Genomic DNA, 24,884 nt, shown 5'->3' on the forward strand with positions numbered 1-24,884 from the left:
AGTTCACTGAAAGATATACCGGTACTCAGAATTGCAGCTTTAGGCATGCAGAGGGCCAAAACTGTCGACCCTCGATAAATGTTTTCCATTCCCTCCCTCTTATATCCCAAGGATTTAGGGCAGAGCTAGCTTGAGTTTCTTCACAATGCTTTCTTCATTTTCCAGGCTTAAAGTGAGTTTTTGTATCTGTTGCTACATAGTTTCTCCAAAGTCATCTCTTTAGCATTTCTACTATATGAATTCAGGCATCTTTAAGCATAGGACACTGAAATTGATTCTTGTGAAAAATGGTTACAGTCCTCCAGATAAATTCCTTTCCAAGGAGATGCAGAGCCTACATGAGAAGTCTATTTCTGAAGTCTTGGCCAAATTTCCTCTCACCCCTGATCCTGCCATCCTGAAGTCAGACTCTGACATAAGGGCACAGGCATGCATATTAATCTTTTTTTTTTTCTGAATTAAACACTGGAAAGCAGAAACTAGAAAGAAGTGCCACATTTCTTGGGAAAAATAAGCCTCCTTGAAAATAGGCTGTTATCTCAAGTAGATAAGCACTAACAATGGGATATAAGCAACACCAATTGTGTTACAGTGGGATAAAAGCCTGTCCTTTGTTTATTCAACACTGAAACATAGTGTTTCAGTTGAGGCCAACCTGACCTAGATTTTTCTGTGTTTTGAAACTGTGATAACACGCCATCTACTCCTGAAGTTTCAAATAGCAGTACTGTAGAGTCATCATCTTGCTGGGCACATAAACTGCACATGAAACATTTGGGAAGAATTCCTATACTGTTTCTATACCTGAAGGATGCAGCCTTTTCCCAAAAGGATGCTGGGTCTTGGAGATACTTGAAAAACAATAGCAAGTCTTTCTACTATCTTAAAGACTGAAACCAACAGTCATAGCCTACTTTCACCTAAGAAGTAGATATAATACCAAGCAATGATGTTGGGCCTTGAGCTCAATGTTACACTAACCATGTTCTTGCCTCTTATTCTACAGGGAAGAAGGGTAAGAACATGATAAAAGGACTGACTTCCAGGAGCCCTAAGCATCATGTCATTTGAACATGAATTATCTGGAGATAAAAGAAATTTGGAGTCAAGATGAGAAATACAGTGGGGAGACTATAGTATGACATGGGGTCTACCTCATAGAGTAGCAGAGTCATTTGATGTTTTTGAAAGCATATTGTGGAATTTCTGTAAAAAGCAGAAATTTGGCTTGTACAATTGGCTGCTACAAGGATATGATCGATAACAGACCAATTTGCAAGAAAGTAAACTGAAAACACTGAACCCCATCCACCTCTCTATTCCTCAGTAGACTCATTCATGTTTTTATCCAGTTGAGTGGTGGGTCTCTGCTGAGATCTTTTACAAGTCATTACCTTTAATCACAGACACACATTAAATGTAGTTTTCTAGCCTTCAGAGAAGAAAGGCCAAAATTTTTTATAAAGCAGCTTTATTGTCAGTTGTATGGAAGTAAATCATATGTGATGATCTGTCATAAAACTGCTCATTTAATTTGCTTTTATCATTCTTATTTATATAGGCATGCATGTCTTTTTCTGCAAATAAGCACAGAAATATTTTTCCTCTAATAATTTCCTGTAGATAATTTTAATGATGTATTATATTGAAAATATTTTTAAATTCTTACGATTTATAGAGTGTTGTTTTGTGTACTGCCCTTTATAAATTCTGCAACTTGAATTATCTCCTTTGCATACTCCACAAGCATCTTCTACAGCACTGGAGCCTAAGACATGATCACAGCCAACCACCTGGAAAAGAAAGACTTCCTTGATGTATGTAAACTTACATAACATACAGTAGTTTAATCTAAAGGTTTACAAACAAGAATCAAAACATTTCATTTTGCTGGACATTTTGGTGTAGCCTTATAGAGAAAAAGCCTGCATCTTTTGTTTACATATTTTTGCATTATGTGTATGTATTATGTCCATTGTTTATATTTTATTAATACAAAACTATCTTCATTTGTGATCGATCTAAAACATGGCTTCTCCCTCTTCCACATATTGTGATTCTTTTCAGAGTGTTTACCTGGCTCTTCTTGCCATTTTAGGTTGTCCAAACGTGAAGAAAAAAATAAAAAGAATAACACAGTGCTGAGCATTTTATTTACCGTTTAATAGAGAAATAGCTAATACCTTCACCATTCCCTGCTCATCCCAAAGGACCTCACACTACATGAGTATTTCTCTTGAGTATTTTCTCCTCTATCATAATTCATAGCTAAATTGGAGAAAAATATTTGAGGAAAAGGATTTGCAGAAATGCTATTGATAGAAGGAACGGAGGCTTCACACTTGCATTTTTTATTTTTATCCTCTTCTATGTAAAGGTTTGGAGCAGCATTTGGGACATTAGGAAAGAGCTTAGCTGTTTCCTAAATAGCCCCTACTATTAAAAATGTAGTAGTTTCATTGCTGACTGCTGACTGTTTCTATGTAATATTTTATGGTAGGTGTTCTGAAATTCTTTGAAATTGAATTGAACTTTGAATTAGTTATAAAAGCAGCAATTTTTGTGAAATAAATGGGAATAACCATTAATTTGAAAGGTGAATTCTCTGTTTGTTCATAGAACTACAAATTTGGCCCTCTTCATACCCAGAGAGTCATTAGTGCTGGTAAGGGCCACTTAAATTCAATTCCCTGCCATTGCAGGAATCCATTTTTAATTGTTTTAAATTTATTTATAACAATTAAGAACAACAAAAATACAAATGCATATAACAACATTAAGGGATCAACACAATTTCAAAACTGATGAACAAAGCAATTAAAAAGTAGATAAATTAAAAAATCTTGGAAAGTAAATCCAAATTAAAGCATCCCAGGCAGGTAGTTGTCTAGATTTTCCTTGAACATATCCAGTGAAGAAGAATCCATCATTGTACCTTAAATCCATTATTCTGAGTCCTGCACTCTGAATGAGAGAGAATAGGTCTTGACCTTCTATGACATCTTTCAGGTATGTGATGAATGCAATTATATGCCCTCAGTATCCTGCTCCTTCAATCTTTCTTCACAAGACTTAGTTTATAGACCTCTCAATATCAGTATTGTCCTCTGAGTCTGTTGCAATTTCTTAGAATTGTTCTTCAGTTCTGATGCTTAAAACCCAAAGCAGTTTACAGGTAGTTCTTGACTTATCACCATAATGGAGCCTGGAATTTCTGTCATAAACCATAAGATCATAAGTTGAGGCACTTACTCAGTGGAGGGCTGCTGCCAGTTCAGACCGGTTCAGGCGAATCGGTAGTTCCAGCAATCAGCTGGCCCCACCCGCCCACCCCTGCTCTATTCTGTCCTATATTTCCTTCTTTCTGGCTCAGCTGATTCGCATGGCACAGTTTATTTCTGTGCCTCCTCTGTGCTACTTACCAGGGCTGCCTTAGAAGATAAGCAGCTGAGCTTCAAATTGCTGTATTTTGAACGCTGCGTGCAAGTGCATTAGGCACATGTGCACGCAAAGTGCACGCTCACAGAACCGGTTGTTAAACCGGTTGCAGCCCACCACCGCACTACTTAATTGGACCTGATTTTATAACTATGATTGTGGTGGTTACTAAGTAAATGCTACAGCTATTAAGTGAATCCAGCAGTTGTTAAGCAAATGCCACAATTTTTAAGCAAATCAATGTATTCCTATGGGTGGGTGGTTTTTTTTTTTTTTTTTTTGCTAAAAACCAGCCGAAAAGGCCAGAAACTGGCACAAACCATAGTAATTTGCAGTCATGTGACTGCTAAACACTGCTACTGGCTGGAAAGGTGATCCAATTGCCATGTGCCTTAAATGTGGTCTGCAGGGTATGTGCAACCGTTGGAACTCTGAAACTGGGCTGTAGATAGCTTTTGGAGGATGTGTCATAACTTTGAACCATCACTAAATGGCCAGTCATAAATCAAGGACTAATTGTAAAGTGAATGATTAGTTCCCAAAAATTGGAAATTATAATTCTGTTGATACAACCTAAAATTACATTTGCCTTTTTTGCACCTATTGCATTACTGACTCATAGTCTCAGTTTGAGTCAATTAATATTCCAAGAACTTATTCCTGGTATTCCCTATATATTTGATTTAACTGAAAAACTTCATCTGATTATGGAGATTTGAGCTCTTTCAAAGTAAAAAGATATTGCCTAAGCATATTTCTATCCATCTCAAGCTTCATTCCTGCTCTTCCTCCTGCTCTTCATAATTTTCTAGCAAAAGACATTTTTTTCTTGGAGACAACTGAACCAACGTAGGAGTTGAAGAGCTTTGCCTTTTCTTTGTAATCTTTTAGCATTTTGTCTTCTTCACTAAGCATATATAGATTCTTGCCATTTCCTTTTATTTTGAAAATATTTCAATATTTATGGAAACCATTTTTGTTATTCACCAACTTCAGTTCATTTTAATATCTTGTAAGATATTAAAAGCCAAGACATCAGCCTGGCAACCAAATATAGGTTGGTCCACTTTATTGTGTGTCTGCTACCTATGGTTGTGAAAGTTGGACCTTAAAAAAGCAAGACAAGAAGAAAATTGACTCCTCTGAGCTGTGGTGCTGAAGAAGCTCCTGCGTATTTCTTGGACAGCAGAAATGACTAACAAGCAGCAGAGGTGACTAACAAGCAAGTATAGACATGCCACTAGAAGGCAAAATAACAAAACTGTATCTCACTTATTTTGACTATGTCATGTGCGGGAATTCACTGGAGAAAACAATTCTGTTTGAAAGAGTTAGTGATAAAAGGAAACCAGGCCACCAAAGAACCCAGTGGTTGGACACTATGAAAACTGACACCAGCTAGTCCATAGAAAAACTCATAGCGCAAGATGGGAAAATGTGGATTTTCATCATCCATGTTATTTTTAGAACCAGAGAGCGACTTTGGGCCAGACATTTTGGGCTGAGAGAAAATGATTGGCCAAAGATCTTCTTTAAGCCTAAGGCAGGACTAAAACTCACAGTTGCTCAGTTTGTACCCTAAATCACTACACCAAACTGACTCTGTAAATACTAATTAGAGATATGAAATGCATATTATCAGCAAAGAAAAGTACCTAAGTCCATCATTACCTCACAAATACCATCAATACAAACATTGCGGCTATCCTCCAAACAGGGCGTCCCGTCTTTTACTTTGTTTGATAAGGAAAAGAAGAAATCAAAGCCTTCCGCAATACAGTATAGTTTGCACAAATATTGTTCTGAAATGGAAAGAGAACAAGAAGCCTTTTATTTTTATTTTTTTCTACATCGCTAGAACTGGAAGTAAAATATGAATAAACCTAAAGTTGCCTAAAGACTGCAAGCGATCCAATGGGGCATTTTTCACAAATCTTTCATTTTTTAGAAATTGTAAACCTGGTAAATGAAATAAATTGTATCTTTCTACTTTATTGGTTATTTAAATTTGTGATTTTTAAAAATCAACATAACTCTAAACAGAAGAAGGAAAATATATAAATCAAAGGCCCGGTGCAATTAAAAACTGAGTGTTTATTAACTTAAAAGATGAGAGATTTCACATCATGCATATTCTCCAAATGAAGTAAGTTTACATTTGCCTGAATTAAGTCCTAAATGAATGAATAAGTGCTTTTATCCTGCTTTCAGTGCTATTTAAATGGAATATTTAAATAATACATTTAAATAAGGATACATTGAAGTGTTGATTTTAAAATGCATTTGTAATTTTAAAGCTGTTGAGAAAAGGGCAAACCATTACAATGGCATTAACCAAGAAAATTATGCAAATTCGTTCCATGTTCTTTTGGGGGAAGAATTAAAACATATGTTTCTTATATATACATTAATAAAGCTTATGTTATTGCATTGCTTTCTTTTATTCTTTTTCTTTTCCTCCTAGGTTATTCTATTCTTTTTCATTTCATTCTCTTTTATTAAACAAATAAAGCAGGAGGGGAGGGGGAGAGGGAGGGAGGGAGAGGGAGAGAGAGAGAGAGGGAGGGAGGGAGGGAGGGAGAGAGGGAGAGGGAGAGGGAGAGGGAGAGGGAGAGAGAGAGAGAGAGAGAGAGAGACAGAGAGAGAGAGAGAGAGAGAGAGAGAGAGAGAGAGAGAACATGAGTGAATGCACCTATTTTCCCCTTATTGAGATTCCTGGAAGGCAACAACTTTAATATCCCTAGATTGTGATCTTCCTTCTATGCTTTTCCTTGTGGTGGTGCATTCTAAGACATCCCAAACACTCCCTAAATAGGGTGCTTAATATTAGAGGCCATCTTTATAGAATACATTCTTTTGATGTTTAACAATTACATTTGCAAAATGAACCATTTCACAATTTAAAACAGAAATGTATACAATCCGAAGCTGTATGGCTGAATGCAGCTGGTCTGATTTCTTGAGGTTGGGGGTGGGGCTGGTCCTATCACACATGCAATTTCATTCTTCTGACACTTTCAAACATATTTAAATTCACCTTCTACTTGAGTGTATGGTTTCCACTTGTAGTGCCATCCTCTGAATCTCTTGCTGTTGAATTCTGCACACTGAGCAGCTCTAAAGCTAATGCTGTTTAGGGGACATTTCTGAATGTTACAAAGCTTCAACATCCGAGAAGAACCTTCACAGAATTTCCCTCGATGCGAAGGTCTACAACATTAATGGAAAATCTACCTCAAATCATTTATTAATTAATAACATAAATTTAAATAACCCAATAAACAATAGAAAATACATGAGACATTCATATAGAAGCTTGTGATTGAAATGTTCTTATACCATCAGCCTAATATGTATATAATTATGATAAAAAAAAGTTTTACAAAGTAGTTGCTCTCTGAATAAAAGCTACGAGGTTCAGTGTGAGACACAGGACAGCTCCCCATTTACTCACATTCTGTTCACTGCTTTCCATATGAGCATGCTTAATCTAGAAATAGACCAAAATGATTGCCCCTAATTTGTCACCCAATTCACAGGCTGCTGACAGTTGGGAAATTAACACCTTCAAGTGGTGCAATGACAGAATACTTGCTACAGTCATTTTTCCTTGCCAGAAAACCTCTGAGAAGGACTAGAATACAATTTTTAAAAAACTGTCCATAATTTTCATTTTTGAGAGGTGATATTGATGTTGAACTACACTGAGAATTTCTCTTTCCATCATGAATTGATTCTTTTTCTATGAAATGGAGAGCCATAAAATTCAAGGAAAAATGATATGCAAACTTTTATTCCTGAGCATTGTTTGTGACATTAACTCATCTATTACCACTCCAGCTAGCTTTACTATGTTCGCTGCACTTTCACTAAAATATGTAATGGTATTTTGGAAACTTGAAAAACCCAGAAACATTATTTTTGAAATTAAGACTATGTATATTCTCCAGTTAGGTATGTATCATGATAAGGGGCAGAAGGTGCTAAATATTTTTCAACTATTGCTCCTTGGGCCAAGGAAAGCCAAATGAGAAGCTTAGTAAAGTGGATTGTGTAATATATCCTAAGCGTACCACCTTCAACTAAAATGCAAGCATTTTCCCCTCCCTATTGTCAGTTGTATCCTTAGCATTATCAATGTGGTGAAACAAAGCAGACTCCTGAAATGATGGATCAGAATGCATCCCTTGCAAATGCAAATAGAAATGCAGCTTTTAAATAACCTCCTCTGCCATTTAAAGATTTTTCATTTCAGAGATTGTTCTGAGCATCTTAATTCTGAATGTACATGAGTGCCTCTTAATTCTACTCACACCTCTGAATCTAATTCTTGTTCACAAGTAACAATGCATGAGCAGAGCAATGGACAGTCCTGGGTGCTTAACTAAGGACAGGAACTTATATTTAAAATTATACGGAGATATAACAGGGGTGCATTTGAGTAGATTTTCAACACAAGAATTTAGAATTTAGAATCAAGCACCAACAATAAATTTGTAATCCTGTGCAGCAATGATTTGTATGCCTGCTTAGTCACCTTCTCAGATATTAATTTCAAGTCCCTCAATTTCCCTTCTGCTTTTTATTTTTGAACAAAACAGGATTACTTCATATTAAAGATTCTACCTTTACAATCCTTCAAGTAAAATACTCTTCTGCACAAGAGGATCCATGGCCAGATGAGTGAACTATTAGTTCAACAAAGAAATAGATCCAGTACATCTTTTGGAGGTCCAACATTGTGTCCTAATCCTGGGCTATTTTTAAAAACAATTGTTCATACCATAAATAGTTATGATTAGCTTTAACAATTTAGATTGCATCTCAGAGTGCTCAGACCCGAAACATAGAAACATCCAGTCACCTTGGATTAGAACAGGTTCGTTCTCGATGAGATATACCACCTCCACAGGTTCTAGAACAGGATGACCAGCTGGACCACTCAGACCAATGTCCATGGATTGGTTTTGGTCCTTCATCACCATATTTCACACATTGGCCACCACGACACCACTATAACGTACAAGAAGTTTGTTTGTGTGAGAGTAAGCAATTATTAATAGATTGCAAATTCAAATAATATAGGGCTTGGCAGTACTTTGTATTATTTTGGAAACAAAATGGGGGCCTCCAACACTGAACAGTAATAGAATAATACCACACCAGCTATAAGCACTTGATAGCAGACTAGTTAATACATTCAGGAGTAATTGCAGATTTTGGATGTTTTTGAGATGGCCCAACTTAAAGTAGTTTTGCTATGTAATACATCTATGTGAAAGAACTACAATAAACTCAGCTTACTGAACTTCTGGTTGACATCACAGTGAGAACAGCTTGGAAAATAGTGGGTTCCACCGAGCCTTGTGAAATCCAGTCGGTAACCGCTGTTGGGAGGCCCTACAGGGTCAAAGCTGCCTTGTAGGGGTGGTGAAGAAAGAAGAGGCCATAAGGAACTCACTTATGGACCATAAGGAACTCACTATTTCCTCATTAGGTCCGAACGACAGCAGGGACAACGGCTATTTTTGGCAGTCACAAGCTGGGACAACTGGGACCATAAGATTTCTGCTGGAGTGGTCCGTGGACAGAGCATTGAAACTGGTTGAGATAACTTCCAACTCTTACTCCAAAGATTTAATTTAAGTACAACAATTTTAAAAGATAATCTCTAAGCATTAATTAGACACATGGAGAAAATTAAAGATGGAAAATTAAGAGGCGAAAGAAACGCTCAAGGGAAGCTTTAAACTACAGAAAGCCTGGAAAAAAGCTTAAACAATTTGATTTTTGGGAGAAACTTATGGACTTATTGCATAATCAGCTGTTTTTGACATACTGTTTAATTTTGGACTTGGGAGCAGGATAGCAATCTACTGGAAGAAGGGGAGCACTACAGCACTACAGCATCAGTACTTCTAGTGAAAGTGAGGTCCAATACACATAAAGTCTAATACACAAAATAGAAGAAAGTAAATAACACTTGGAAGGCGGAGTGACCTTGACTCTATTCTAGAAGACAATTTGAATATTTTGAAAATACCTAATGAGTTTCTTTTTCCTCTTGAAGATTTCTAAGATGAACTAAATTGCAAATAATTAAACTTTATTGAAAGTGGCTATTGGATTATGAACTTGAAAGATTGGAGGAACCTAGTGGATTAATTTGGATTTGGATTATTAAGGCTATTTGACAGAACATTCTATGAGACAAAAAAAGAAAGGTGATAGAAGAGAAAAGAAGAAAAGTTAAATAAGACTAAAATTTGGACAATTGGGAAGATATGCAATTGGAAAATCACAAGGCTATAAACCACTAAAGAATTTTAAAGATTATAAACTTAGAGGATTTGGAGGTGTAACTATGGGATTGATTGAATTTTATTAAGGTGGAGTTTTAAAATATTGAGACATTGGAACCAAAGAAGTATACTGAGCAATCTTTATTAAATTGTTACAAAATGGAACTACAGGGGATAATAGAGGCAAATGAAGAAATAATTTTGACGCTCAAAAACTTGCATGAAACAATAAAGAACAATAAGGAGACAAGGGAATTGTCTAAAGATAAAGAAATGAGTGTAGAAACCACTCAACAATTGGGGGGAAAAGATGAACATGATATTCAGGAAATAGATGAGAAATTAGAAGAAACAGTGGAAGGAAAAAATCAAAATGAGATGCAAGAAGATAAAGATAATGAAGAGAAAGGGTTAATAAGAAGGAATCAGATAATTCCTTAAAAGCTTATAATAGAACAGAGAGAAAAAAGGGAAATCTCTACAAAAAGAGAGAAAGGTTTAGAGAAAAAAAAAAATCTCTTTTAAAAAAAGAAAGTCTTACTGATGGGTGTCAAATAATACAGCAGAAAGAGAAAAAGGGCAACCTGAAGGGAATGTTCAGTAGGTATAAAAATATCAAAAAGAGTTATAAGACTCCAAGAAAAAGAAATAAAAGGGTGATTAAAAAGTCAATAAATGATGGAACTCCAAAAAGGTTAAGAGATGATGGATAATGGATAATGATGGATGATAGAGCCTGGAATGCTATATCCAACTCTGTTGTTACAACCTCAAACTCTCCCAGCTTCAGTCACAAACTGTCTAATGTGGACCTCACCCCATTCTTAAGAGGTCCATAAAGAGGGTGTGCATAAGTGCACCAACATGCCTACCGTCCCTGTCTTACTGTCCCCATTTATCTGTATTTACTTCTTTTGTTCATGTTTATGTTCATACCTATACTTGTTATCTTGTACATGTTTGACAAACAAATAAAATAAATAAATAAATAATGATAAAATATATTATTATAATAAAAAGAAAAAATAGAAAATACAGATAGGGAAAACAGTAGCATACATATTAACAGATAATAGAATCTATTATAATTAAAAATAAGCTAAACTTAGTAGGTGGAAGTTTAGGATTATGTAATCTAATTGTATTATTAATATTAATAGTGTGTTAAAGTATATTGTGAATTTAAACTTTTAAGGATTAGAAATTGTGGGAATTTTGAGATATATTCCCGGAATTGATTAAATTTTGTTAATATTTGGCTTTAGTAGTCCTAGACATTTGGGATATTGAAATTATGGTAGAATAATGAGTAATTTTCAAAATATTAATATTAGTAACTTAGTAGGGGATAACAAATACATGGTGCAAAGAAATGTTATTTATGTTTAAATGAATTAATGGAAAAAATGATAAAGAATTATAAAGAGAGAATGGTACTGTTGAAGTTGGAAAATCAGGACTATGCATACTTATTTGTATTATTATTGTTAGCATTGTTTAAAAAAGATTTGACCCAATCAATACAATGTCCAAAAAATATGTATGGTGTGTATTATATTAAAAAATAAAAAATATATATAAAAAAATAAAAATAAACCCAGCTTTTTACCCAATTTATAATCATCAGACAGAAGCACCCAACCAACTTTATTTGAGCTCAGAAGCCAGGCAAGGTTGGGTCTGGTGAATTTTGTCAGCGGTAAGACTAGATTGGCAAATCACTTCCAGACGGTTACCAAGAACCCTGTTCCTGAAATCAGGAGTTAAGATTAATTTAAAGAAGAGTTTATTTTTAAGTTACAATCAACATGCAAGTAGGGTAATTCTACATCTTTAATAAACATACAGATAGGATGCAATTATTTTCATACACCTCCCCCCCACTCATTGGCTTTCTGCAATGTGGTGGATTTTTCAAAGAACAAGGGTCTTAACAGTAAAACTATCTTATTTTGAAAGCCTGCAATCCAATCTAGACTGGTTTTACAGCATTTGAATTGTAATGTTATCTGTGTACAACCATAAGCAAAACTCTCCAATATTAAGTATCTAACATTAAAAACAACAACAGCTCATAGCAAAAACTAAAAACTAAGCACACAATAACATCACTTTGTTTGGATCCCAGCAATTACTATAGTACAAAATTTGACAATTTTTTGTATAATATATATAAAACTTGGCAGGGAATGTTAAATAAAACTCCCCGTTGACACCCCTGAGGGTGAAGCATTAATATATGCAGTGTAAAGACTCTTTCTTTGAAGGCATACAAATGTTGTAAAACAATCTGAGGGTATTAAGAGGCAGATGCATGACTAATTTTAATGAATAGAGTATCAGTTCTCTATCCTCTGCATATCTAAGTCTCTCTACTTGACCTAAGTCCAAGTTTTGCCTAGATCCAGCAGAGATCTTAATAATAAACCTGCAACAAGCCAAATCAAATATAATTTAATTTTTCCATAAGCCTGTCTATCAAAGACAAATTTCTACACTGCTTCTTCTGTCTACAATTAGTGGGAATAAATAACAATGTACTTATTATTAGAGGTCAGGAACCAAATAAATTACATTTGGATGGTTTACAGAAGCCCAGCCATTGTTTTGAAACACCATAAGTCTCCTGGAAGTCCTAATGCACATTGTTTCAATGGCCTTTAACGCCCTTTCATATGCTTGATGCCATGATGGAATAATAGGAAGGAGACTAAGTGAAAACACAGAATTTTCTTTTCAAAAAATAATAGTTTTTCATACATGGTAACTTTCGTTTTAGGTATATACAAAAATACATCACATATGAAAAAAGTCTTCTGGCCATGCAATTATTAAAAAGATAGATAAAAAAAGTTTCTAAACCTATTTCTAATACAGATTATTCATTTCTTGCTATGAAGTAGTTCTCATACATGTTTCCAAATGGGGTGGTGGCTTTATTCTTAGTCAGTTTCCTAAGCAGAACAAAGCCCTCAGTCAATTATAGGACATATTTTATATAATTGTTTTGTTAATTTTCAGGCATCATTTTACTTCTGGAAATTGCTTCTAGAATAACTTTTCAAAATGGCATCTCAACTAGGTGTTATTTGGATGAGGAAGGAGCTGAAAGCTTTAGAGCAACTTGTGCCAGTCTCTTCCTAGTATGTCCACAAACAGAGCTGAAGGCATGTTGAAGACAAAAGATAAGTAGACTAGAATGAAAGCTCTACCACTTTTCTCCTCTTCATGCATTTGTGATAGAATATGAAAAAGGCTTATTTATTTATTTTATTTTATTATTTATTTATTTTGTTATTTGTTTATTTTATATGTCATGTTTCTAGACTGCCCATCTCTCTCAAGGATGGGTTTACTTTACATGTAAACATAAGAAATAGCAAATATTAATACAAATGTTGCTGCTAAACACAGTCCTAATATATGCATCATGTTTGGTGATATGTCTATGTTGAGAAATCAACATTCAAAAAATTTAAAAGTTCTGTACCCAGTTTCTAATTTGAAAGGTTTTGAAAAGCTAGAGTTCATTTAAACTGATTTATTACAATTCAGAATTCCTGCTTCAGCTGAGCTATAACTAAAGCATGAGATGCTTGAGATTTAGTTGACTTCATTTTTGCAAGAAGATTTATATTTTCCTCTGAGACACCTGGTCTTGTGATAAACTACAGCATGCCCAAGGTCACACAGCTTGTCCAGGGGACAAAACAATAAAAATTTCATTTCTTTTCACTATACCCACACCTTCAGTTGTGATGTTATTGCCATTGTCTCAACTTCAGTCATGTTTGTTGTAAAAATAGAAGATGAGTGGTCAATGTTAATTTTAATTTCTGTATGCTTTATTGTTATTACTAAACTTAATGCCCATAATGTCAATCCTGGGAAGTGAGCATTGAAAAGTAGTACACCTGTATATATCACTACTAGTAAAATGCAGTCATTGTTGCTCCACATTATTTTTCTTGAAGACAAATACCTTGATATGCAGAAACACATAAATGTTTTAAATGTATATTATCTAACTTTATCTTACTATATATTATCTAATTTATTGTATATTATCTAACTTCTAATTCATAGTTGAATTTCTAAATGGCCCATCTCCCTCAAAGAGGAGCTGTGGGTGATGCACAGTAAAATATCAAAATATAAAACAATATACAAAAATTAAAAAGTTAAGAGTTAAACTTTTATATATATTTTTTAAAAATATAAAAATTACATAATGATTATAATTTAGGAACAGTGTATGCAGTGTATATAAAATTGTGTATAGTTGCAAAAATATGTACATTTGGAGTATAAAATTTATACAATATGGAAACATTTCTATATAATAATAATTGCTGAATGTTCTGTTTCGTAACATATAGCTCACATTGACATTGATAAATTATATTGATATAACTGCCTCAACCAGATTTGGACCAACCAATATTTTCCTATCTTCATCCACTACTTGTAATAATAATTCCTAGGCACTGAAAGGATAAGAATCTTTTATTTCCTGGTGAATGAGTTAAAAAAGAGAAATATCTCCTACAGGTGGGACACCCCAGTGGGTATTATATTTAGACACCAAGGAGAAAGATATCAGCTAAATACTGTTGAAAGAGCGGAAGAATTTTATCAAAATAGGTTGAAAATGAACTTAACATCTCCAGGTATAATACAGGATAAGCAGAAGGAGCCGGAAATAAAGGTAAAATATCGAATTACAGAGACTGTACCAGATGAATTGCCATTGGATTTATTGGATACCCCAGCTGGACTATCTACAAATTTGAGAGAAGAGGCATCTAATCCTAATGTGATGACTTATCAAGGCAAGGATAAACATGGAAACCAATTAGGGGATATACAAGGGATAAAAAAGAAATATGAGATACAAAAGCAAAACCAACAAGACCAATCTACAAAGCAGAATAAAAACCGACCAGATGATACACACTTTATAGAAAGGGAACCAGGATGGAAACCAAACCCACAAAAAGAAAAGAAAAAAAGAAATAGGTGGCATAAAAACAGAAATTTCTAATCAGGCAACAGTGAAGCCAGTGATTTTAAAATATGAACGATTATGTGTAAACACAGAAGAGGCGACGTATTGGTTAATATCATCCTGAGGTTTGTGGCAGATCTCTGCATGGCCGTAATCTGGGGACGTGAAACGAGCCTTAAACTGATGGATTTGAATTATCCATTTTGGAATTTCTTTTTGTGTTGATAAACATATTATATTATCTTGAATCACAAGGCAAGAGAATTATGCTGGGGCATGCAGAAGATCGGGTTGTTACCCACTACGATGATGGGAATTAATAATCCTGATGAAACCCACAATTATTACTATATGGAATATAATTATAATGTCACTCGGGTGGTTGTTTTTACTTTTATATATATAAGAAGATATTTACTACTGATGGGGGCAGATATGATTGAAGATCCTGAATAAACTGTTGCACCAGTAAGCTATGTTACCCGATTATGGATGTTGGTTCTACCAATCCAGTGGAAAGACCTCAAAGAAGATACTATATGGATTATAAATTTAAAGTCATTGTCTTTTCTTTTTTTTTATTTAGATATAATGGAAAATATAGACATATATTTTTAAGAAGTGTGGGCAGTGAATCAAAGATGTTAAGAAATGTTGTGTATGGCAATTTTGCATGATAGTGGGTGAATAAGCTATTTAGTAGATTGATTAGTCTAAGAAAAGGGATTTTTAAGTGTTATATTTAGGGGAGTGGAGGAAATGGATAGAGTGGAATAAATGTTAAACTAGATTTTATGGGGAAGGCCGCTTTGGAATGTTATAGTAATATATATAGAAGATTAAATGTTAAAGTAGGACTTATTGTATAGTTTTAAAGTGGAGAAGTTATTTTATAATGTCATAGTATAATGTCTTTTTTTTTTTCCTTTCTTTTCTCTTTTTTGATATGTATGGATAAAGGGGGATGTTATAATATTAATAATATTTTTAGTAAGTAAAGGTCAATATCTAGAGGAGGGAGTAAGTAATCTGTTATGAATTAGGTTTTTTTTTTTTTGTTATGAAGAAGTCACAGGGGGGGATGGGTGGGGAGGGGGGGTTAGAGAGGGGGAGGGAGAGGGGGGAAAAAAGGGGGGAAAAATTTGTATTTGAAAACTTTTTCAATAAAAAATAAAAAAAAAAATAAAAAAAAAAGAATCTTTTATTTCCAGATATACAATGAATATAGACTGAATGCTTTCTGCCTCTTATCCATGAAATGAATCAATTTATAAGTGAAATGGGAAACAAAAGGCTCTCCCTTAAAAGTCACAAAAGGAAAGAATGAATATGGACAAGAATGCCTTTTGCATTGTATATCTTGATAGTTTTAGAAGGTAAAGTGTTAAAGTTGCACTAGAAGTTAATGGTTTATGGCTGAGAGTGAGTTTCATTTGACCGTTTGAAGCTGACTGTCAAGCACTTAGGTCTGAAGCAGCTCCATATCTCAAATTCTATCCCATAAGCTTCACAGTACAAGTCTGAGATTTTTCCATGCATCAGGTGAAGTGGATACCATCAACACACATCAGTTAAACCAGGAAGGTCTTTTTAATCTTATATGCTTAGACATCAGGCAATATATACATGTGAGATAATTGAACAGCAGAGGAGTCTATTATATTCACTTTGCTGGAAAAGACACTTTTCATTCACAAAAATAAGTCATGTATTTTTTTTAAAAAAAATTAACCATTGTTGGGAATATTTCTGATCCTGAACAGAGATAATAAATCATGTGGAGAAGCAGGATTTTGTATATGTATCAGATTGAATTTGAATGTGATGCGTACCTGAATGGGTGCTATTTGTTATGTTCAGTGTTTGTTTTGTTGCATATTCAAAAGGATGCCTTCTGAAAAGAATATAGTTCTGAGAGGCAACTTCTATATTTGGGTGTGCATTTAGGTGAATACAGCAGCCTGCTTCCATATTAGATTCATGGCTTTTCTCCCCCACTTGGACCAGGGGACTGTGTTTAGAATCTTATATTTCAAAGAGACTATCTACAGTCATCGTGTCAGATTTTATGTTATTGTTCTAGATTGTATCCCCTTATATTTATGAGAATGATTTATGGCAAGTGACATGTTAAAAATAGTAAATGTGCACATAGTAAAGAAAGCAAAGAGATTGTGTGTGCTATCTGATTTATAAATGAAGTCATTTGTTTGAGATTGATTGTTCCTGTCTGTTATTCTTAGACAAACATACACACTCACACACAGCACTTCTCTTGGGACTGTCAGTCAGGATTACACCCCATTTAACCTAAAAGTACACACTGGCTTTGATGTGAAAGTTTAAACTGAGTCTGTCTGCATTCACTTGACATGTGCCTTGTTTATGATATATCCTTGAAATCTTGTCTGGAGTCAAATGACTCAATAGTTTTGTTTGGAAAAAGAGCCCGATATGATATTTCTTCTTCTAAGAACTGAAGCTAAAAATAATCATAATGAAAATGATTGGCTGCTTTGAGATAGGCAACCTGTTACTCTTCGCGTGATAATGAACTACAGCTTGCATCATTGCTGCTCATTGACCATGCTGATTGCAGATAATGGGTAACTTGTGTCCAGCAACATCTGAAGGGCAAAAAATCCGCCTATCCCACTATTTGTAATGATGTTTACACCTCACAATTTTAATTTTTTTCATTTGTGTCTTCAGAGAGACAGTGTTTGCAGCTTGTTGCAGTTCCACAGCATAATTCTTCCTGTGTTTGAGGCTCAAACTCAATATTATTTAATTCATATAAATAATAATTCTGCAATGATTTTGTAATGCCATGATGGGAAGGAGTTTTTAATTTTTGTTCTCTGCTGTAATCTTGATACAAATCAGATCCCCACGTATTAGGATGAAAACTTCCACACGTGTAAACAGAAACTTCTTCTGGAATAAATTGCAGGTGTTAAGACTCCTCCAAGCCTCTGTCAATTCTTTTTACTTATCTGGGTCAAACCTGGGTTGAACTACTTATATCTGAGATTTGATGCTGAATTACTAAGAACTACTGGGAGAATGCTGTTACATACAGGATTAGAAGAAGCCATTTGAGACAGGCACACAGAAGGAAGACAGACAGGCAAGAGGAAGGAAAAGCTGAGAGATGGGATTGCAAAGGGGTCTCTATGCTAAAGCAAGAGAAGGAGGATAAGGGTCTGTGGAAAAGAAGGAGGACATAGGGTACAAAATTAGATGCAGATAGGTTAGGGAAAGATAGAGTGAATAAAAATGTGCCTGTAGAGGAAAAGGTATTTATGGGGAGAAGTTGGAAGACTGAGTACTAATAGTGAATGGATTAAAGAGAGGGGAAGAATTGTTAAATGGAAAGAAAGAAACGTGGCTTCTCACTGATATTATTGTGACATAGCCCTCTTGAATAAACAACATATAAAAAAGAATCTTCAGTGATCTGAAGAATTTTTTCTTAAATAAATGTGGGAATAGAGGGAAAACAAGGCTGTAGAAACAGGACAGCAGAGGCAGGACATAGCAAGGAAGTAAAGAAAATGAGTCCAACAGAACTATATAAAAAAGTGTGACCAATTGCTGCTTTCATGTATAGATTTTATACAGAGAGATGAAAGCTTTTTCACCAGCATTACATTTCCATTGCAGGTGTTATGCTGGTTCCTAGCAAGTGCAACTCAAAGTACTGACCTATAAAACCCTACTTTTGCAATCAGCATGGAAAGCCATTTATATTTCTGGGTTAACTGTTGATGGATTGAGCAGAATATAAGAGGTTTAAATAAAAACAAAACTCGATTACTTGATTATTCCAGACTTCTTCTCATGCAGTTTCTCTTTCAAAAACTATTCTTTGTTCCACAAGGCCTAGGATTAATCAGTGATATGATATTCATAGATGTGCATTTCCTGGTACAACCATCACCAAAAATGACAGGAAGCCAACTAGAGCTTACGGAGTTAAGAGAGTATTTAAACTTTCTTCCTATGTGACTTCCAAGATCACATGAGGACACTCAGGACCATAACTTGATCCCAAGGGTGCAGTGATTCTAATAAAATGATTTCCCATACAACCTAGTCTATCCTTTGGGGACAACCAAACTTTCTATCAGATGTGGGAAAGCCTGACCAGCATCTTACATTTTTAATACTGGCATCACTGAGGAAAGAGGATGCAAGTCTGCTCTTCAATACATCAAATAATCAAAAGAATACTTATTATGCATAAGATAATATGCAAAAACTCTAGGTAAGGAAAGGAACAAACATATATCTAAATTCAAATGATTCAAATGTACTAAAAGTGATTAACAGATACTGAATGTCTGTATATCTAAGCACTCTTGGCAAAATAAAGTATTTGATTCAATTCAGTTCAGTTCAGTTCAACTTAAATAGCGATGCAATGCACTTTATTTCCCATTTCAACTCACTTTCTTCATAGCTCCCACTTGTACTCCCACTTATATAAATAACATCTATCAAATATTTTCTTACCATATCGTAACCACAGATTGAACCTTCTGCAGCTGGCATAAATTTGGTTTCACATTTTCTGCCAACTCGATGGCACCACAATGCTTTACAGATATCCTGGATGGAAAAATAGCAATAAGGGAAGAATTGCATTAAAAATGATTTATTTACAAATGTATCTATAGTTAGAACAAAAATAGTGTCAGCGTTCCAGAAAACCCCCCCAATAACCTCCAATTCTGCCAAATAGCTTATAGAAGGAAAGCAAAGTGGTGCTCTTAGAAGCTACATATCATACAACATCTACCTACAGAGTTGGGGTGGGGGTTTGCCTATCTTAGAACAGGATAAGAACTACATGGTGGGGCAACAATGGCAATGACAGAACTTCTGCATGTATAACATCCATGGAATTCCATGGAATGACAAGAAATGTGATTGAAATACAGGTGGTCCTTGATTTACAACAGTTCATTTAGTGACCACTTGAAGTTACAATAGCACTGAAAAAAGTGACTTATGACTGTTTTTCGCACTTATGACCATGTGATCAAAATTTAGATGCTTAGCAACTGACTCATATTTATGGCAGTTATAGTATCCCGGGGCCATGTGATCACCTTTGTGACCTTCTGACAAGCCAAATCAATGGGAAAGCTAGATTCACTTAATAACCATGTTAGTAATTTAACAACTGCAGTGCTTCACTTAACAATGGTGGCAAGAAAGATCATAAAATAGGGTAAAACTCATTTAACAACTGCCTTGCTTAGCTACATTAATTTTGGGCTCAATTGTGGTTACAAATTGAGGATTACCTGTAACTGAGTTTTCTATCCAAATATTATTATATAGGGTCAATACAAATGTTTCACATCAAACCAAGATATTCTTTTCTGGATTTCTATCCACAAAGCTATTAGGAAAGGGGTTTCCCCCGGGATGTCAATCCAACTTTGGATTGCTCTTTCCCAGGACACTGCTCATTCCAAGGTCTTTTCCAGCACAAATGAATACTTTGACATCTTCATGCCGTTAGCTAGCTTTTATTTTCTCTATCAGCTCTTTTATTCCACTATTCTAAGCTGTTCTGAAAACTAATTCAAATGGGGAAGACATATGAAATAGTATGTATTTATATATGTAAAGTATGTATATATATTTACATATATAATTACATACTATCATATATATATATATATATATATATATATATATATATATATATATATATATATAATCTGAAATTATTTAAATCAAAATCAGTTTAATTAACTTCTAATCTAGGTGGAATAATAGTTCACGAGAATTAGGAGATTCACTATTTTCAAACTAATGCATCTCACACTTTCCTGTGGGAATAAAATGAGGAAGAAGATATAATAATACACATACATTAATCTAGAGCCCCTAGATTAAATAATTTAGTAAATTTAATCTAGATTAAAACTAAATTAAATAAAATATTTTTTAACCTTTTTAAAGTCCATCATGCATAGCTTAGCTTTTTCTCCAAACTGCCATTTGCACTGAATAGTTGCATCATAAAGCTCCCCTGGAAGCTTCTCTGGATACTTGTATTCCTGCACAGGCTTAGGTTGATCAGCAAGACACAAGGACTGGGGAGAGCTAAAGAGAACCAAACAAGACATCTTTGGTTATATCGAATTCAGATTTAAAAGTGACCTTTGTAATAGCTACTCATTTCTGAAAAGAGGGCAGTTTTATCTAACCATTGCCTTTCTCTTGTCCTTAAAGGACATTTCCTCTGCTTTCTACATATGTCCATTAAATGGACGGAAGCAGGAATATGAGGCAGCCAAGCTTGGGATGAGGCATATGTAGAAAATGTATGTTTTTCTGCTACATGACTCAGATCAATGATGGAATTTTCCAAATAGGAGAAAGAGAAGCTAGAACTTCGATGTAGACTTCTTAGTTGTTTTGCAATTATTATAAAACTTGCACTTATAGCTGCCATTTAAGATGGTGCTAAAATATATTTATTTATACATAAGAAATATGAGTCTTCTCCATCTGCAGGGACTAAAGTCCCATGTTGGGTGGCTGAGAACATTTACACTTGTATTTCAACTCATTTGGAGAGTTCCCAGGAAAGATTGGAGGCATGCAGTCTCCTCCCTCATATGTTCCTTGAATGCATTAACCAAATTCCTGCAATATGTTCCTTTCTCCCAAAAAATAAACTGAGGAAATGTAATCCATCAACAGCTATTTTATGAACCATATAGAATCATACTAGATTTATCACTATGTGTAATCTGAAACGCTGAGCCTGAAACTCCCCAGATCTCACTGCATGTATATCAGTACCTACAGCCTTCTGTAATGAAACTTTCCCATTTTAAGGGACAAAAGCAACTTTCTCAGAGCTTATGCTTTTTCCTCACTGAAATGACTCACTTAGCACATGTACCTTAGAAATGTGTAGAGATATTGACGACTACAAGCTGACCAGGAGAAGACTCCATTGTGTCCTGCTAGTGTGGGTGACATAATATTACCTTCAGACTTTTTGCAAATATTTCCTTCTCCATCATGGACCATGCCAAAGCTGTAAGAGGCAAAATGTTAATTTTATACCTTTACAAATACTGTCTCATAATGCCAGAATTTAAATTGAGCAGAAGAGGAATCTCAATTACTGTTTTCAGTATTGTGCACAATCTTAATCTGGTTATACTTTTGAAACACAATGATTTTCCAATACATTTCAAGGGGCCCTTTAAACATTCTATCTAAATAATTTTATTCAGCATAAATGTAGAGTTTAGACTACATAGCTTCACATATGCTTATCAATGTTTGTGTTTTTTACAGGCTACAAGTAATTTTAGGCAGGAAAGAATTTAGGTAGATAAGCAGATTGATAAAAGAAGTTGATTTATTTGCCTCTACTCAACTGTAACCTGTATTAAACTGGGCTGGCCTAATTTGTTTAATAATATGCATTGGATCCAAAAAACATATATCCAATGGTGTATTCAGTGAGGGTTAACTGCTGGTAATTGCAAAATACGTTAATAGACCAGATTATGGCTTTATACACATATACATATGCATATGCATATGCATATGCCTATACCTATACCTATACCTATACCTATACCTATACCTATACCTATACCTATACCTATACATACATACACACAGTATAAAATTTTAAGATACATTACTGAGGTGTTTATAACAAATGTCATTGGCAAATTATGACCATGAGCCAGAACCTATAGTTTAAATAGGATTTTTAATATTTTAGTTATAGCCACTGCCGCCACTCTAAAGGACAATCCTGGGAGTCTAAATGCTAAGAAGATGGAACATGGGGCAGATCAGCAGCTCCAGTATGTTTGCTTTTATACTTAAATATCAAAGTGTGATTAAAATGTAAGCAGTAACCCTGCTTAGTGGAAATCACACAGCATGGTTGGATATCTAAATGAATCATCTATTGGTCATTTTTTGCAGGAAGGATTTTAAGTTTAAAACTCTTTTGCTCCTTCAAAAACAGGTTGACAAACTTACTTATGTCCAGATTCATGAGCAATAGTAAAAGCAAGTCCAAGTCCAGTATCTTCATTAATAGTGCAGCTGCGGTATTTACTGCACATGCCACTTATCGGTGCAAATCCTGGAGTGTTTTAAGTGAAAAAAGAAGATAAACAGCATGCCTTGGGGAAAAAATTGGGATTAGACAATTAAAATAAGATAGGAAGAGATGTCTCCCTTTTTTAATCACGAAAAAATGGTAAAAGTTGATAGCATATAGCTGTTGTGTTTGAGTCATATATTTATTTCCTTCAATCCCTAGAAGCTTCAACTGAGATGCATTACAAGTCCCATGGATGCATTAGAAACCAGATTTGTCTTTGAGTAGAAAGATGCTGGTGCAGAATATTCTCATTCATTAATAAGATTGGTGTTCTTTCTTACTCCTACTTTGCTACTCCAAGTAGCATTACAAGGAGAACATGGATAAATCTCTATGTACTTGATATTATTTAGTCTCTGTTTGGAACTGCAATCACTAGATATCATTGCACAAACATTTTAAATAATGGAAATGCTGCTTTTCTCATCATCTAAGCATCAAGACTTAGAAGATGTCTACGTCCTGCTGATTGCAGGTATATAGCACCTGAATTTGAAAATATCAGTCTTGCCAAAGGCTCCTTGGTGCATTTGTGGCCCAGTGCATGCAAAGACTTACCTAAAGTATCACAAGGCTCATTTTTCCAGGAACAGATGTCAAAGCCAGTTAGTAAAATTGCATGGTCGTGTCGGCTGCCATCCTTTCCCATCAGCCCAGACTGCCACTGACAAAAGCTACTCAGGGTATGGTCAGCATGGTGATTAATCACAAGGCCTGGCTGCAGACAAGTCAAACAAAGGAATACCTCCACTCAGTTTTTTTTTTAGTTGGAATGTAAAAATGAACAGGGATTTTTTTAAAAATACAGTTTGCAACTGAATAAAAACAGGCCAGCACTTTGGGGCAAGTTTTGAGAAACAACAGAACACCAATATTTTTCTTCTATGAAAGCAGCTTAGACAAAATAAATTGATGTTTTGGTCTACTTTGCAAAATCAACTTGACATTTTTAGGAACTTCAAAGACCTATTGTTAATGTAAACTCATTAGAAAGGATTGTATTGCCTAATGCAACTCACCAGCCAAGGTCAGGTAATCCATCAGAGCCTTCATACAGGAGTTCTTTCTAGGACTGGAAAGCCAATATATTTATCAAGCCCTTAGCAAAGTACCAGACTTGCCTAGCAAAAATATTTGGCTTGGATGCACCCAGATTGGTAGGCCTGGTTTGCATCCTGCCAAGTGATCAATAAATAACGAGCATTGATTATTATTGCAGAAACTCTCTTCAGCTGATTCATTAACTTTCTTTTGTGGCTTATCCAATGGGTCGATATGGCACCTTGGAACACAGAATATTGTATTTGTTGTTTTCTCTTTCTGAAATTGCAAGTTAGCAACAATGTTTCCCACTAGAAACAGAGAAACAAAAGTATAGAGTACTGTTTTTAAATCTCACCTATTTATTTCACCAAATGATGTAGTGCTAATAAGGAAAGGAAAAGGAAAGGTGTCCTTGCAGATTTTACTCCACTGAGTATTGCTGACTGTAGGGAGTGGCATTCATCTCCTTTTCAAGGCCATTGAGCCAGTGTTGACTGAAGACGTTTCTGTGGTCACGTGGTCAGCATGACATGGAGTGCGGTATTCTCTCCATCAAAGTGGTACCTATTTATCTACTCACTTTTGCATGCTTTCAAACGGGCAGGAGCTAGGCGGGCTCCTCACTCCATTGCACAACTCTCAGGTCTTGAACCTGGGCTGTCAGCTTTTCAGCCAACAAGCCCGGTGTCTTAACCACTGAGCCACTGTGTCACCCAGTGCAAATAAAGATTATGAAAAGTATGATTACAAGAGATAATAGATATGAGATTCTAGAATTTTTATTATTTTTACAAGATTAGTGGCAAATCTTCACTTTCTTTAATTAAAAAAAAAACAAAACGGTTCCACCATTTTCAGATATTTTCCAGAAACTTCCTCCTGAAAACATTTTGACTTTCCAAAGTCATAATTTCCTCCTTGG

General features: G+C 34.9%; 1 protein-coding gene across 2 annotated transcripts in view; it reads right to left on the reverse strand.

The window, feature by feature from the left end:
- The window catches only part of ADAMTS16 (ADAM metallopeptidase with thrombospondin type 1 motif 16), a 100,586-nt gene that overhangs the window by 45,000 nt on the left and 30,702 nt on the right, over window positions 1-24,884 (reverse strand). For both annotated transcript variants that reach the window (XM_034411805.3, XM_034411806.3), the window contains exons 7-15: window positions 23,477-23,636; window positions 22,792-22,897; window positions 21,683-21,820; window positions 20,721-20,874; window positions 19,267-19,362; window positions 8,303-8,451; window positions 6,476-6,648; window positions 5,110-5,240; window positions 1,670-1,793 (exon numbers count right to left, since the gene is read on the reverse strand). In XM_034411805.3, coding sequence (XP_034267696.1) covers window positions 1,670-1,793; window positions 5,110-5,240; window positions 6,476-6,648; window positions 8,303-8,451; window positions 19,267-19,362; window positions 20,721-20,874; window positions 21,683-21,820; window positions 22,792-22,897; window positions 23,477-23,636 — 1,231 coding nt within the window. The remainder of the gene's footprint in view (window positions 1-1,669; window positions 1,794-5,109; window positions 5,241-6,475; window positions 6,649-8,302; window positions 8,452-19,266; window positions 19,363-20,720; window positions 20,875-21,682; window positions 21,821-22,791; window positions 22,898-23,476; window positions 23,637-24,884) is intronic.

The sequence above is a fragment of the Pantherophis guttatus genome, chromosome 3, assembly GCF_059756535.1.
Source record: "Pantherophis guttatus breed Tessera chromosome 3, ASM5975653v1, whole genome shotgun sequence".
NCBI lineage: Eukaryota > Metazoa > Chordata > Lepidosauria > Squamata > Colubridae > Pantherophis > Pantherophis guttatus.